Here is a 17,320-nt window from a genome sequence, read left to right on the forward strand (position 1 = left end):
AAGAAGTGAAGGGTACAGGTAGTGCCACAAGGCTGAGTGAGGAAAAATGAAAGAGGAAAAGAGGATGATTTTCTTGAGTTTGTCTAAAGTCTTACTGAGGCCTGGTGGTGACATAGAAGGAGATAAGTCTTAAAGCATTTATCACTCTGAACCCTTTCCTCACTCTCACCTAATTTCTTTGGTGCACTTCTCTCTTCCTCATCACTTCCTCCCCTCCTTCACTCTCTCCCCAAAGATTTCAGCCTGGTCACCCATGCTGCAAAGCAGCCACATGAAGTCACATCCTGATAGAATAAGGAACTGTGTAACTGATGTACGCCTGTGCAGTGTGCTTAGTTGCACTCAGTTTGGTTCCAAGCTAGTAGCAGTTGCACATCAGCTGGATAAACCTGAATTTAAAATGTTGAAGAGAAAACCATCTAATGTGTCTGATAAAGAGAAAAGTCAAAAGCCAAAGGTAGGAATGTTTAATTTTTATTGTCAATGAATAATAACAGGAATTCTTAGCAATTTTTAAAAGGAGAATTTCCTTCTAAATTCTAGTTTCTTAGGATTTCCTGATGTGCCAGCAAGTGCCTCAGTGGTATAAACTCATGAATCTATTTGCTATATTCACTTTACAAAAGTAATGACACAATTTAAGGAATCATCATTGTGAAGCTGCTATAACTATGCTAGAGAGTTCTGGTCCTGGTTTACAGATCCATATTCTCATTGTTTGGGAACACACATCACTCTGTGATTTTTGGGTCCTAAATATTATTTCAGAGACTATTTCAGCAGGAATGTCTTCTGGTTTTACTCATCACTGGCTTTTGTATATTGCACTTGCAGTTTTAGACTATGACTCATTAGCAATTAAATTTAATGTTTTTTCCATGGATTTCAAACAATCCTGAATCCATTTTCCCATTGATTTGAATGGGTTTTTAAGTATTTTACCGGTTGGTATGGTATGTATTTTATTCTGTTCAATCATCGCACTGTTTTTTAAAGACAGGGCAGAAGAATATCTAGTTACACTATAGGTTAAGCAAGAAATGACCACAAGAGACTCTGTGGATGGACTTTGGTTTTTGTCTGTTAAATAATTTCAAAAGCAAGTTTTGATCACTTTCTTCTTCTAGAATAATATATTGCTTCATAAAAGTCTGATTTTTATTTTTTGAAATTCTTTTTTCCACATTATCCATGAATGTACTCCATGCTATTAAAATGCTGGCATTGTCACTTCTCGAATATACTTATATATATGTACATACATATATGCATATATATACATATATATATATATAATGGTCACGGATTTGATTCAACATATGTGCAAAGCAGGGGTAAAAAGAGTCTAACCACTTGACTGAGTGTTAAACCTGATGACTTTGCTGTGCTGACTTTGTCTTATTGTAAATGTTTACAAAAGTGGAAATGAAGTGGCTCAGGATGTCTTTCTGCCTCAGTAGTGTGCTTTGAAACACTTCGCTTACTGTAGTCCCACTTTTGCACAGAATTGTGTAAACTTTCCAAGATGAAAATTTTTTTGCTGAATGTACTATTCATAAAAAGGTCATGGGAGGAGTCAGCCCCATGTCGCATGCAACAGAAATCGTAGCTTGTTGTAGGATGTTTCGAAACATGCCCCATGGAAGCAACGCAAATACTGAAGTTGCTTAATACTGAATTGGTTAACACGGGGCACAGGTTCTTACCTCCCAACAGAAGTTACAGGATTTCACAAGTGACTTCCCTAGATCACTTCCTAGCTGCCCCTACTCTGCTCAGGCAACATTTGGTACCTCCTCGTACTCGCAGGGTGGAATGCTGTTGTCACTGTGGAGGTCTTGGGCTACCTCACCTTACCTTTAGGCAGCTTAGATGTCCCAGTGCCTCCAACGCACCCACACGGGGCTGAGACAAGACCTACAGGAGAGCCGTAAGGTCTGGAGTGTTACGTGAAAATCAGGTTTGCTACCTTAGGCCCTCAAAGAAAACACTAAAAAAAGATCTTTTTAGGTAACTGAATCTTACCCATAGTGACAAGTTGTCTTTATCACAATTGAATGAACTTCTGCACGTTAATTCAAGTGTTTCACCAGGATTTTCTTTTTAACCGCTTTGCTTTCATTGTTTTCTAATGTGAAGTATATCAGCATCCAGTTATGTCTTTGAATAAAGGAGAAGGAATACCATGCAAGGTTGGTGTTAAAACCCTTCTCAGGGCAAGTCACTGTCCCTGTATAAAGACTCTAGTAGTGGTGGGCAAGTCAGTGACCAATGCAGGACTGATACAGATTTTCAGTGTCTAACTGCCAGTTCCCTGTGTGCAATGCATTTACTTTACTTTATTGATTACTGTGCTGCTTAAGGGATTTCTACAGATGCAGTGCTATGTAGACAAAAAGTAGCATCTTACAGTTCTCAGTGTCTGCTATGAAAGGGTTGGTACTTGTCCATTGCCATGAAATAGTAGTGTTGCAGTTTGTTTCACTATATAGCAGGATTTCTGTAGTGCAGCATTCATGCTAATAACTTCTTTGCATATCTGGCAGCTTTTGCATATGTATGGATATGCATATAACTATTGTATGCTTTCTATGTAAACTAAAGAAATAAACATTTATTGCTAGGCAAAAAAAAATCGATACCTGGTGACATCCCAGAGAAAATAAGGAAAGAAATGTGAGATAAATGTTTTCAAAAGACATACTGGAAGGATTCTGATCCCTTGTCAATGTTTATCATTGTAGCTGCACATACTGCCACGGAACTGTACATTTATACCCTGTACATGAGATGAGGACCCAGGTAGTTGAATTATGAAGGAGAAGTCCTAAGGCTTAAAAATACCCTGTTTAAGATTGAAGAAAGTCAACCCACTGAAGGGCTAAACTCTCTATTTCAAGCCTGTCTAATCTAACCTGTCTATTCAGGACCTTAAATGACTTTCTATCACAACAGAGACTGTGCACCTCCCACCAGGGCATCCACCAAGGGGCAGCTCTCTCTCAGCGCTTTCTTTCAGTTCTCACCTATACCCCCTCCTTTTCTGCCAGACGAGACATGGTTTGGTTTATATGGCATAGCTGTTCTGAGCTGCAGTGTTATCTGTGGGCTGGTGAGGTCAAACAAACAAGGTCTTGCACCTCACCCTGAGGTCGGTGGTCATGCCGATGGCTGCAGCCAGCTTCAGCTCCACCGGCTCACGGCAGGGATTATGTGTCTCCTGCATTGCTAGAGTTTTAGTTGCAGAGCAGGAAAGTACTGTAGCAAGTGGGGGGAAGAATGCTTTTACCAGATGTGTTCCAGTTATGAGTTTCTGCAGTCTGTCCCAGCACCCCATAGAGAGCTGGGGAGGAGAGCAGTTGCCTTAGAGAATGAAACAAAAAATCACCTGGATTTTATCATCTTTGGCCCCTATGACGTTACAGATGTCAGTGTGTCTGGAGACTTACTTGAAGTAGATTTAGAAAGATGGGAAGAAAAAACATTCTACGAAATTATACAGGATCTGGTCGTCTCTTTTTCATATGCTTCAGGCAGCACCATATCCTGGAATGATGCAAATAAAACACCATTAAACCATTTCACAGTTACTCTGCATTCCGCTTTGCACTGTTTTACACATTTGACCAGGTGCAAATGACAATGGAAGGTGCAAATAATCTGTAAAACATCTCTGCATTGTCTTGTCCACTTCACAGGATGTAATGTGCTGGGTAGAGCCTATTTCTTCCTCTCTCTCTCAAATTCCTATAGACATAGCAAACTTGAGAACTGCCTGATGATTCTTGGTTTTACTTCAAGCTGAAGTAAAGACTACTTTGTGCCATTTTTTCTGGCTTGACTGAAGAAAGTCTTGTGTCATTATTCTACATGACAGTTGATCTATGTTTATTCTAAAGGTTTGAGACATTTTTGTTTCCTTATTCTGCTTCCAAATGCACTTAGTGCTTGAAACTCAGCTTACTTCTAGTGTGTAAGACAATTCAGGGTCAATGCCTGTGCATTTTGTTTAGGCAAAAATACGTCCAAGCTTCTAATTAAATCGATATTCCATTACTTAGGTGATAAACTATTATTTATTTCAGGGTTATGAGAAAATAGTGACAAATCCAATGAGAGGAAATATTTTAATGTGCAACTTTGTTCCCTAGTACTATTTTATACCAATAATTTTCCTTTTTATAATGTTTAAATGAAACCCTGCCTCCACAGAAATCAATTTTTGCCATAGTCTCGAGGCCAGGATTTCCCCTTTTTATATATTCTTCACAGAAGGCCTGATTCTGATAGCACTTAAATGAATAAATTCACTGTGATCCCATTGATTTCAATGGGATTTGTCATCTGAGTAAAGTTTATCACTTGCCTAAGTGTTTGGAGCTCATAGTACAGACAGATGTTATAAGCAAATTTTTTTGTGCTGTTTTTTTCCTTAGACAGTGACTTGTGACTCTCCAATGGAAAATACTTATTAAAGAAAAGAAAATAGAAAATAGGTACAGCAAACTTAAACATCAAAAATAATTCAAGACATAATTAGATCTTCTTTAGGACAAGATCTGCAATGAAGAGATTGCTCAGTGTTAATGAATATTAACTAGGATTTATCCTTGAGTAGGGGAAGCTGAGGGTTTTAATTTTATTTCAAAGGTAAAGGCTGGTAGAGTTCTGAAAACAGCAAGTTTTGTATTCTTTTCTTTCCCTCTGAAATTTTGAGTGTATAATAAATGAGCTACTGCTAATGTCACAGATGTTAATTTTCACAACCATGACTGAACTGATGTTCATTTCCATTTGCATTTCATTCTAACAATGATGAGAGGTGATGAGTTGAGGATAAGCTGTTTTCACCATACTGCCCGCTGTGCAAATTTATGCTTATAGGCAAAGATGACACATAGTTCTGTCATTAAAGGTCTTTACTGCATTGCCTCTTGAAGAAAGACTGTTTGTCAAAATCCATTTGAACTCTGTTAAATAAGCAGAAATGGATGACAACATGTGGGAAGTAGTTTCAAGAACCTGGTTTATAGTGGAAATGCCTGTGGGCCTTTAACAGAGAGGGTTCAGAAAAAGAAAATATGATACTTGTAATAACTAACTATGTGTAGATGGGGAAAAAGAGGATTACAGGTGACACTTCAGAAGGTGTTTCTTGTCTCCCTCAGGCTTCATAAAAAACTAGAACAAGGTTAGAGTTAACCTTGGGTTATTTTTCTTGTGTGAGTAGAAGGCTCTACAATGATATTAGTGCTCCTCTTACCTTTGGTATTTTTTCTTCACTTATATTATCACCTTTGCTTCTTGATCATCAGCCAAATTTTAGGGTTTTTTTTCAATAGCAGTTCCAGGAAGTTGTTTGTGTCTTAACATATATGTTAGTATATCTCTTCTAGTAAGGTCTTGAAATTGGAGAAATTTTGTTTTCTCAACAGAAAGTATGGGTCCAGGTCTCTGTAGGGAAAGAACAGTCATCTCTCTGCTGCCCCTTGCCAGAAGGCTGATTAGGATGTCCAGATTCCACGTTTTGATGCTCAGACCAACACACAGGCTCGTTGAGGGCTCACACAACTCTAAACTAGTTCCTATGTGAAAGGAAAAAATTACATCTGTGGCCTGGTCCAGTTCTGATGTCTTTTGTGTATTCTCTTTATTACAGCACCTTTTAAATTTTGACAAACTTTGCACAAAATTCAGGTCATTTCTTACTTCCTCCCTGTCTTGGTTTTCCCTCACTAGCCAGGCTTAAGTCCTTAATAGCAGAATATTTTAAAACAAGTGAGAGGAAATTTCCTGAAGAGAATATTTTCACATTAATATTAATATTGCTTAGAGTAACAAACCCAGTTTGGTTCTTTGTTTGTCTTCCTAAGCAAGCAAGAGTATTTCAAGAGGTCTGAACCACCTTCTCCAGCCATTTTTAGAAACTGGACTATCAGCCACATAATTTATAACGACTCTCTGATAAATATTGTAGCACAACTACCAAGGTGACATCAATCAGCATTAGTTGCCTTCTAATTCTTTAATTAGCTTTATAGAGCAGTTGACTTACTTCAATATTGTGTTTCTAGGAAACCTAAAATACCCCAAATTAAACATTGGCCAGGATACCTGTCATTGCTGGAAAAAACCCAGTAACTGTTTATGGCCAGGACAGGCAGAGGATGTGGCATATAGTTTTCTGCAGGTTTCAGTACTTCTAGTAATATGTGTCACAGCATAAATCCAGACTGCAGTCATCATAAAGCCGTCACTGGCCAGCTGGTATAAACAATTTGTGGGTGGCTACAAACACTTTAGCTGGAAGACTCAACCTCTTATGTGTGGGCAGAAACCCACGGCAATACCCACTGCAGAGAAGAAAAGTAAAAAGTCGTCTGGGCCTCTCTAATCACAACATCCCTTAACCTTTATCTTCTGAAAGCTTGCAACAGAGATAGCAGAGTTACTTCAGTTCTTAGAAACAGTTACATTCTATTCCACAAATTAGCAATGTCAGTGTTTTTGCTCTAGACATTTTTCTCCTTGGCACCAGGCTACAGATTATATATGCTCTGAATATTTAGTAAGTCATATGTCCTTTAAACCATCCAAATGGAAAACTTTGTCTCGTATACCAGATGAAGGCATCTGTGTGCCTGTGTGTTGATATTCCACGGGAAGATGAATGACCACCTACCTTTTTCCCCAAGTGCTATCTCTCCCATGTACCTGCTTGCTTTTACCAGTCTAGCTTTTTATATATTATTCCACTTACAATGCAACCAAGAGCATTTTTTTACTTTTTTTTTTTTGTTTGTTTTGTTCTTCCCAAACTTGATACTGAACTTCCAGGGAAAAGTCTGGAGATTTTGAACTGCTTCAGGGAAGCGACTTCTTTGACTATACATATTATAGACCATACTGTCACCTTTTTCTCCATACCTCTTTGGTTTATTCCATGGATACACAGAAAGCTGGATAATGACTTCAACTGTACAGAGTCTTTAGGCTGCTTAGTGGCCAGTCATAACATCTACTGGCATCTTGTACAGACATACAACTACATTTGGTAGGCTGAATGTCAACAGCAAAGAGTCTGTCATCTCTAACCGTCATCCAGAATTGAGGATGACAAGAAGCTTTCTCTGGGAAAAACATGCAGTGATGCACCTAACGTTTTTCACCCTTATATGTTCTGGATGGAGTTCTAGTCCTTTTCCTACCCTTTTATGTCTTCACCTCTTTTATAATCTTCATAAGAACAACCAAGTAACCTCACACTCCTGTCCTTGATTTCCACGGGATGCTGAATGGTTACTTCCTTGAGAACCATGGGAAGTTCCTCTACTTGGTCATGCTGACCTAATTCAGAAGGTGTGGTAGGTTCAGGTATGCTGAAAGGCAAGTGTGATATAGAGCTACTGGAATAGTTGAGTACTTGGGTTTAAATTTTTCTGCAGGGTTTCTCATGGCTTCTTCAGGGAGAAGAGAAGTAGCAGTATAGGAGTGCTGTTCAAACAGAAATCATGGAAAACCTGTGGTGCGGTTTCATGTCTTTCCTTTACCATTATGTTGGAGATAGAGATGGAGCTTTATCACTGACAGCTTGCAGCTGTGAGATAAAGAAATCGGCTTCACTTAGCAACAGCACAGCCAAAAGTAGATGTGTGAAGATGAGATAACAAAGTGGCCAAGACAGCTGAATGAGCTCATGCAGCTTGACTCTGTCCTGCCTTCACCTGTGCAAAGTGGAGGCCGAGCTTTACCACTCACGAATTGTTTTCACTTGCCACAGCTGCATTGTTTTTCTCCTATACTTCTGTCTGTCTGCCACCTTTTTAAGGTCAGATATTAAGTCCAAAAATGTCTTCACAGAGCTGGAAAGGGGACATGGCTCACTGATGGATGAGCAGCTCAGAGCCTGTGTAGAGAGTGCATGAAATGACTGATGATGGTAGAGAAGGCAGTCACAAATACATGGCAAGACTCTTCTGATATTGTCTGTTGGGGTATTTAATTTATTTTCTTTCTGTCTCTATAATGGAGCTTATATTCGCTTGATTAATGTCTCTTGGTAATTGTGTCTACATAGGTAAAATATTTGAAAACTATGTGTTTGGGATTTTGGTTAGTATTTGAGGGAATGGGAAGAGTAGACATGTTCCTACCCATTCATGAATGCTTAAAACATTGTAGGTGGCACAATCCCCTTTGAAATTAAAGGCCAGATTTTAGTAGGATTTGGAATATGGCCTCAAATTTGGGATTCACATAACACCTCAAAGCCCTCACTGCTGTCTATGCATCATCTCATTGGTGAGCATCTCTCAACTACATATGGTTTTCATGGAGGTTGTGGGAGCAAGGGAGGGATGAAAATCTTAGTCTCTGTTTTGTTGTGTGTCACAATGAAAATAAACTTCAAATGTCTGGTACGTTTGTTTTACATGAGATGAAACTGTAGTTTTCCACTGGGCCGTGATCGCAATGACCCCTTGCTACAGAGATAAATGAACTGAGAGAGGGGAATGGATGTGCCCATACTAGACTAATACTATATATTGTACCCAGTCCTCGCAGTGAGCTGTTGATTGTACTAATTCTTTTCTGGTATAAAAGTGACCTGAACAGACTCAGGTTGTTATCTTGTCTTCAGAGGACTAGGGTTTTTTTCCTGGGATTGCAGTTATAGGACTTATGATACAAAGAAAACACAGAATTTAACACATCATAACTTCTGTGCTAAGAGGTACTCCTAAGCCGTGCTAAATCACTAGGAGACCCTCAGCTGGAAACCTTCTTTCGGCTTCCATAATGGTCCAAAAGCAAAAGCTTATTGAATTTATTTTATGACTTCAAATTTCCATATTTTAGACTCCCAGGCATACGTTGTTCAAGAATGTCCAATTTTGAAGCCTGTGAGGCTTCAGTGAAGTGCCACGTGTGCTTTCTTCAATAAGGATAACCTTGGCCCATCTATGGCAATAAGCCAACACTAGAACTCAGTCTTCTGATGCGAGCATTCATGAAGGGGGAAAAAAATGGTGCCACTGGTCATTATTGTAAAGGAGTCAAAAGTTATCTCACTGTAATGAGTATAGTGTGGGTGGTTTGGGGTTTTTTTTTGTTTGTTTTTGTCTTCTAAGATAAAGATAATGTAAATAAATGGACATATAGATTTGATGAAACACTAAAATTCACAGTGACTGATGATAGATACTGCACTGAATTTTGCTTCTCTACTGTAGTGCATCTCCATTAAGGCAATTTCAGCTAATCTCACTATAGATTCATTAATCAAGTGTAGTCGGGATGTCTGAAGGGAGATAATGAGGGGGAAAAAATTGGCCTATTGTTTGGATCTTATTCTTCAGCTAATTAGTTTGTTTATCATGCTCCATAATATTTGTATCCCCATAAATAAGTTCCAGTTGCAATTAGTTATCATAACAGATGACTAACATATCTTTATCTACTCACAAATTCAAAATTATTCCATAAATAGATCAATTAACTTTGTGTTCTCTAAATCCCATGCCCATACAGATTTCCATCCTGCAGTATCAGTTAGCAGTGAAATGGAAAAAAGGTGGACCGGTAGGATTTTAAGATTTTCACCCTCTTAGCCAAAGGCAAGAGCATCCATGGAGAAAAAGTCCTTAATTCTACATCTTTTTTCTCTAAGTACTAACATCCTAAATGCATACTGCAGTATCAGCAGTCTCTTAGTGCCTTCCAAAATTTCTCCTCTAAAGACCCTAAGAAAAGATTTGTTCATTTTTTACTCATTTTTTACTCATTTAGGATTGCATACTGTATATCTGCCCAACATAAAGCTGTCACTATATTATTAAAAAAAAAAAAAAAAAAAAAAAACAAAACAAAACCAACATTTAGGTTCCAAGAGCCCAGTAGTGTTGGAGACTGTGGAAGATGGGAATGTTTATAAGCTCTGTGATATTAACTGCAGCACTCAACCTCAGGTGACATAAAGCATGCAAAAAAGAACTTTCTGTCAGTTTTATTATTTCTAAAAAGGTTCCCCTTGAAAGAGAAGAGTGACCTTGCTCTGCTGAGCTGACATATGCCACTGAATTAATGGCTAAGCTTTGCTGTAGGGAAGCTTGCAGAAACATTACAACTCCAATGGCTGAGTTTGCTGTGAACATTAATCAGGGGAACCAACATGATGTATCAAACACTCATTTAAAAGTAATAAAAACTAACTCTGTTTCTCCCCGCCACTTCCCCAAGTTTCTCAGAATTAGCTTATTGTTGGTCGTTACCTGTTGTCAAGGATAAGACTGCAGGATGGCAGTAAAACTTGTATAAGGGTTTTCTAAAGTTTTCTTAGTCTTCAGAAAAGAAACAAATGAGCTTTTGGGACGGTCAGATTTAACCGTGACTTAGAGGTTAGTTTTTAACCTTGTTTCCCTCTGGAAGGTCATTTGAGGGAACACCTTCCACTGAAAACGTGCCTCTCCCTAGCAAGGAAAGAAGAAGCTGCCTTTCATTCTCAGTGGCTCCCTGAGAGCAGGACCAACTCCCACGTCATGCATGAACAAAGCGTAAAATAGGCAAGGAGGGTCTCGCTGCCATTGAAATAACCACCGTAAGGGATCCCGTATGGCTGTGGCGCAATGCCTGAGTGGCAGAGGCTCTGACCAAAGCACTGTCACACCGGCGGGGAGTATTTTCTGCCTATTCCCTGCTGCTCTGCTCTGGGGCTGGCAGGCGGGTGTGCTGTAGTCGGCAGCCACGGCCACTTCTCAGGCTTGCTGAAAAGAACACCAAAGCCCTCGGACATGCTGTGTCTCCCCACACTACTCTGCATGCAGCCTGTGTATAGCACGACAAGGTGCTGGGCTCCTCATTGCCACTTCTGCTCTGGCGTGGGAGCATTCATGGTAGGGGAGATTCCCACCTCCGCTGGGAGAACTCGCCAGCTACCCCGCTCCGTGGGTGCTGGACAGGCATGGGCTCCCTTTAAAACTGAGCCCCAGGGGGCTGCATGCTTCTTGGCTCATCGTTGGGCATATATATTTTCATCTTCACTTAAAGCCTATTCTGCAAACATGCATGTGAGTAATTTCTCTCATACGAGAAATCCAGCTGAACCCTGCAAGGTCAGGACCTACGTAACAGACAGCATTAACAAAATCATGCTGTATAAGTAAGCAGGGAAAGGACTGTAATTGAAGCAAGGTGATTCATTTTTAAAATATGAATATTTTTCTGTGAATTCATCTGTTTCGGAGAGGAGAAAGTTTCAGGAGAGGAAAGCTGTTGGTATTTAAGGGATTAAAGATCAAAGCCTGCAATGCTTATGTAGTGTTTAACCAGTCTTTACTCAGACAGTGCTCCCCTTTACTGCACTCACAGTTCTGTGGAAGGTGGATTTCTAGGCTTGTCCCTCGATGTTTCTGCCCATGTGTAAATGAAGGGTAAAAAAGGATAGCAGGGAGGTAGAAGTGCACATCATGCCAAGTCCTTAACTGTCATTTTCATAGCTCCTCTGAGTTTGTCACACATCCTTAACCTTCTTTTAAAGTCATTTTCTTTTCATGGTTTTGTGTGCCACTGAAAGTCACTTTTAATTAAATGTCATATAAATAATAAAGTCTTAATTACATAATTATTGCAAATACCTGTGTGCACACTCCCAGAATTGGACAGACTGCCAGAAGAGCACTTGGAGTGACTTTTCTCACTGGGAACTGAGAGTGCTCTGCAGCAACTGGGCAGGAATGGAGCTGCTCAAAATTCAGGGTCAATGTGCACTTAAAGGAAGAGGGGTCAGATCCCTTTGCCCTTGCATATTTTGCAACACAGTTGCAAAAAATTTTCTTAGTGTTAAGATCAACATTTCTTAAATTACTTCCTTACTTAGTTCTTCTCAAACTTGTTTAAACACAGCACATTTTTTGCCAGATAAAATTGACTTTTTGCTCAGACTTCCTACGTGGCTTGCCTCTTCCTGAGGAAGACTTACAGACCTTGCAAACCATCTTGCCCTCATTTAACTTCATTAACAGTAGCTTCCCCCTTGCTCTTGGCTGTGTTGGTGCTGGCCCTGCACGAGATGCCCTTTGAAAGCACTCGAGAACCAAGTTTCTAGGGGAAACTCTGACGTGCAAGCTGAGTTATTTGGAACTACATGCTTTGTGTCAGCATCAGTTCAGGCCTGGGAGACCGAGGCTGGTACCAGATAGAGGCACTGATAAAACAGCTTCTCAGTGTTTACTTTGGAGAGCAAAGTTTGTTGACCTGGAGGAGTCTTTAGTGCGATTAACTCATTATTTTATACAGCTTTTCATTTCCAGTCATTTTCCGTCATTAAAATTAGGGTGTTTGATCTGAGGATTTGTGGTAGCAGTTTTGTTCAAAGGCCACTTTGCTCCCCTCTCTCCCCACCTCCATGCAGTTCCTGAATACCAGACCCTGATAACAAGCAGTCTTTTATAGAGTCATTTTTAAGCCAGTTAAAAATGCCATTTCAGTAGATTGCCCTATTCGAGTTAGCAAGAACAAGCTGTATCTTTTTTATTGCTTTTGACTGGTGAAGTACAAGGTTTAGGCCATGTTTCGTGTGGGCTATAAAGTTATATTAATAGCTTGGTTAGTGGTCAGAAGTTCTATATGTGTAAGTAATGTGTAAATAGGAAAAAATCCCTGAGGTAGGGAGGTCATGATGTCTTCTCTTTTTTTGCTTCTCTGTTACTCTTTGGAGAGTTACTGAATCTTGTATGCAAATTCTCATTCTTTATACAGAAGTAAGGGGCTTTTTGATGTTGTTGCTTTTTAATGCAACATCCCAAATGCTAAAAGTTACTATCTTGCCTTCTGGGAAAGTAGGAGACAATTTGTTTGATTATCTATGCAAGAAGATAAGCTAGCAGAGTGGCAATACTCATCCCTACTTTGGTAACTCTTAATTTCATTCACAGAGTAGTCTACTCCTTCTGAAGGGACTAGGAGCATAGAAGAAATTAACTAAATCCTGAGCTCCACTTACCTCCATTGATCAAAGCAGCAAGCACAGACTTGTCCCCTTGGACACTTGTCCTCTGTGGCTTCTTCCAGAAGAGAGGGAAGAATACAAGTGTCTGTGGCAGGCAAGGAAATTGGGCAACATGCTGAGCTCCCTTTTTTTACTCTCTGACTGCATTTGCCCCTAGACAGCTTACATGGTCTGCGAAGTCTAAGGATGAATGGAAGCTAAAAATGAAAATGCATAGAGGAATTTGAAGAGATTTACTTGTGTGAGAGGGTCAGTACAAAGCCATTGCGTCATGCTGGACTTAAAAGCTATTTTGAATAGGACTTGAAAGAAAACATAAGGGGCCAGAATTTCTCATGACGGGGAACCAAATCTCTGAGCAGTGCGAATTGTCCAAAGGAAAATATGAGATGAATATCACCCATAATGTTTGTTTAGCAGGATAACTGCTCTCAGTTTTGGCTCAAATGTTGTCTTTAGACACAGAGAAGCTCTGGCTAGTTTATCATGAGAACTAACTGACTTCTCCTGTGATATGCCCTACAATGAAAGGATGTTTTATAACAGAAAGACACAGATTGCAGAACCTTTTCTTGTTGTTTTTCTATTTGTATACCATATCATTTTCTGGGGAAAATGACGGGTGATTTACAGACAAACCAGATCATCAACTGCAGACTGTCCAACTTGAACAGCAATTACAAAACACTTATCCCTTTAAAATTATTATTTAAACTTCCTGAATTTCAGGGAAATTGAAGATATTGGAAAAGATGGAAGAAGGATTTAAAATACTGAAAAGTATACTTGATATTTTCTATTATTCTAATTTGTTATACTGAAGGGGAAAGGACGACAGTTAATTAATTGATTTGTAGAAATTATTTGATCCATCCTTGTGTGGGAAAATAAAAGTGTTTCTCCCCTGCCCGTGCCTCCATTATATTTTCCTGAGAAAAATTCATATTTGTTTAACATATCTATTGTCAGCTCTTATATGAATCCAGCCAGAAAAATTACTTAACTTTACAGGATGCTGAATCCTGGTATCAAAAGTCAATAGCATATTTTCTCCTAGTAGCTTTGCATTTACTTTAAAAGCTTCCCTTCACCTGGAAATAAGGCCTGTCCGTATCTTCACAAAGTAGGTGTTCCCTGACACTAATGCAGTGACTGACACTACTGAAAGTAATAGTCCTGTTCCCTTTGCAGCCCAGAGCTCCTAAATCTGCTTTTCGTTATCAGTATAATGGGGTTGAATACATTTTTAAAAGGTGGTAGCTATTGATTACTTAATGGAAAAAGTTAGTATAGAGAATTGCTGAAGCAGCCTTATTTAGTGCTCTCCAGTGCAACAAGACCATTATCTAGAATAGTGGAAATCATCCTGTAACCCTTATTAATATTTAATAGGGATGAAGCAACATTGAAGTACACTACAAAATAGCCCAAGGCTTCTGCACATGTAGGATATAAGGTTGTTTCAAGGGTCGGAAAAGAATAACTGATTTCCCTGTGCTCAAGCTGTTTATAGGTAAGACCAATAATAAACAATGGTTTTCCTCTTGTTCCTTTTAAAGTATTTGCAGCACATCTGCACTTTAATATACAGTTATTCCTACTAGACATCTTGGAGTGATTGAATGCAACAGAAAGGTCGGTGTATGTTGAGAGAGTGCTGTGTGAGGCCATTTTATACTTTCCCAATATTGCTGTGAATCCCAGCCTCCCTCTTTCTATCCCTCCTGCTCCATGCTGCAGGGCACATTTGGCTGGGTTGACAAGCCAGTGAAAGGTGTTAATCCTCTCTATTAGAACCATAATCCTTGGGGCTGTTTTTTTGTATCATACTATTGAGCTAAACCCTTGTCACAGGATATTGTCCATCCACTTAATAGCAAAGTTCTTTATGGGAATTTTAGATAAAATTAAAATGGACAATCCAAATTGTCCTTTTCAATTTCACAAGGTAAAAACAAACAAATAGGCCACAGTGTTTTGCCAATAGAGATTTTCTGAGAGATTACAATCAATTAAGGAGAGCTGTGTGATTTTTTTTCTTTTCTTTTTTTTTTTTTTCCCCCCTCAGCAAAGACTAATGTCATTTTACATGTCCAAAAATACTCACAGATATGGGTCAGCTTCTTTAAATAACCTTTGACAGGAAATATTTTTCAGGTTTGATGTGCCCAGAAATGTAGTGAAAAAAATTTCTTTTTCTCTTAAACTGCAGTGCTTAGAAGATGGACCTAAAATGTGGGTACACTTTCCTCTTACATCTGGCTGTGCTCAGGCCTCTCCCACTGCTATGTCCAAATACTTTTTTTTTTGGAGGGGGGAAGGGGGAGAGGGGACAGAGCTGGTTAATAAATAAGTGTGGGAAAACAGGGAAATTAAACAGGAAATTAAGCAGGGCACTGGAGGACGGGAGCAGCAAGGGCAGTGTTCCCAGCAGTGCCCCGTCTTTGGGCAGTTCTGCTCCTCTTACCCAGAGATTGTGCCTTGGCTTCTCAGGAATCAGGTTCATGCCGGCATTAAGTGTGTTTGACGTGCAAAGGCAGGCAAAGGGACCAGCTATTAAACCAGTCCTTTTCTCCTCATCTTTTGTTGCCCGTAGAATAGTCACTGCAGTTACCTCTGAGGCTACCTTGTGAAAAATCTTCCCTGGCAGAGAAGATTGGAAAGCCGTAATGGTAGAGCAGAGCTAAGAGCTCGCAGGCACTTTGAGGCTTGTAGCATTCCCGGATGGAGAGCAAAAGGAGATGCCAAGGAAAGGGGGCACGAATTGTGCTTTAGAAACCTGGGGGCAGGTGAAAAGATGGCTTGTGTGGCTTGGGGGGGAAGAAAGCAATGGAGCAAGGAACTGGATTTGGGTGAACTCGCATGGGCAAGGTAAATGGATGAATAAATACAGGAAAATCTGTAACCAGGTAGTCTGAAATCACTTATGTGGTTTTGTCCCTCCAGGGGGGATTTTGAATACTCAGAAATATACTGAGATGATACTGCATAGTATATACCGGTAAACCCTGCTTCAAGAAATCTGACACTGCATTAAAAGAGTTTCATTTAGTATGGAAGAGTGAAGAACTTTTGAAAAAGGAGTTGTTTTGGATTTAGCTTTGAGTATTTGTGAAGATATAAAAACAAGCTCTTAAACACACTGCAGCATTGATAAATGTCTGAATTCTGGCTGTTATTAGGGCCACACTCAAAGGGACTTCTGAGTTGACATTAATGTCAATTTTATGCAGTTTTCCACCACGGGCAATGCAGTGTTAGACAATTTTGCCTGGGCATGTCTGGCAGGTATTTCTGTGTGACCTCTCTTGCAAAAATATGCTGTGCCACTTCCCTCCTTACCATGTCAATTATCCACACACAGAAAGGGTCAAAATTAGAAGGAGGTAAAAGCAATCCGTTCACCGTCTGTTAATGCACAGGCCAGGTGATGCAGCTTTTCTTATGTGCTGTGGCACAAGGCAAAACTGTACTCATGTACATTTTAAAATCAGATTTTCAAATTGGAGGATTGGGAATAAAAACACGGGGCACACCTTATTATTCTATTACTTCTCTGCAACACATACCTTTTGGGAAAAATGTATTCATAATCTTCAGCAGTCCTTGTTGATTCCTGTTGGTAAAGAAATGAAAACAGTCGCACCAGCTGCAAAAGTAAACTGTATAAATTGCTGCAGTTGACACCATCACAACCAACTCTATAGCTCATAGAATATTTACAGAAAAACCTTTTTTTCTAAGTTCACAGACAGCAATCTTACCTAGAAGTAGCTCATAGATATCTGTGTATAATGAATGTGAAACTGATGCAGAACTCAATCATATCCGTGATCTAGTTAGTATTTGAAGGAGCATTGGTTCTCTTATTCATTCTTCTGCTTCTGGCTGCACAGTCACAATTTTTTTGTCATATAGTTACCTCCTAGCTTGTTTCTAGCTGGATGTAGCAGTTCATGGTCCACTCACCTGGGAGGAACAGATGACTTAGCAGTTATATTTAAGTCTTAGTAACAGAACAAAACAGCATCAGTGAGTAAAGGTTTGCCTTCTCTTTTTTTTACAGCGCACAAGCAGCTTTGGAAGCTTTGACCGTTTTAGGCATCACTCGATATCAAAGACAGATGATTCAGCTGAGGTCTGTATAACACAGAGTTTTACTTTCTTCAGTTCATTTTCCCACGACAGTTACACAAAAACATTGGGAAACAATTATGTAAATTTTACACTGGTGAGAACTTTGCTTGTGAACCTGGATGTGTCTGGGTCATTGAGCCCTTGCCAAAATGAACAAGAGAATCACACCTAAACTTT

At 39.5% G+C, this 17,320-nt stretch overlaps 1 protein-coding gene across 2 annotated transcripts in view; it reads left to right on the forward strand.

Moving 5' to 3' along the window:
• The window catches only part of LOC104365485 (SAM domain-containing protein SAMSN-1), a 94,425-nt gene that overhangs the window by 58,989 nt on the left and 18,116 nt on the right, over window positions 1–17,320 (forward strand). Inside the window, exons 1-2 of one of the 2 annotated variants that reach the window (XM_009972288.3) lie at window positions 283–457; window positions 17,073–17,144. In XM_009972288.3, the coding sequence (XP_009970590.2) occupies window positions 401–457; window positions 17,073–17,144 (129 nt within the window). In that variant the 5' untranslated portion in view covers window positions 283–400. Of the gene's footprint in view, window positions 1–282; window positions 458–17,072; window positions 17,145–17,320 lie in introns of those variants that run through there. The other variant, XM_009972287.3, reaches the window with a different exon arrangement.

This window comes from Tyto alba, unplaced genomic scaffold, assembly GCF_018691265.1.
Source record: "Tyto alba isolate M040663 unplaced genomic scaffold, T.alba_DEE_v4.0 Super-Scaffold_14, whole genome shotgun sequence".
Lineage (NCBI taxonomy): Eukaryota > Metazoa > Chordata > Aves > Strigiformes > Tytonidae > Tyto > Tyto alba.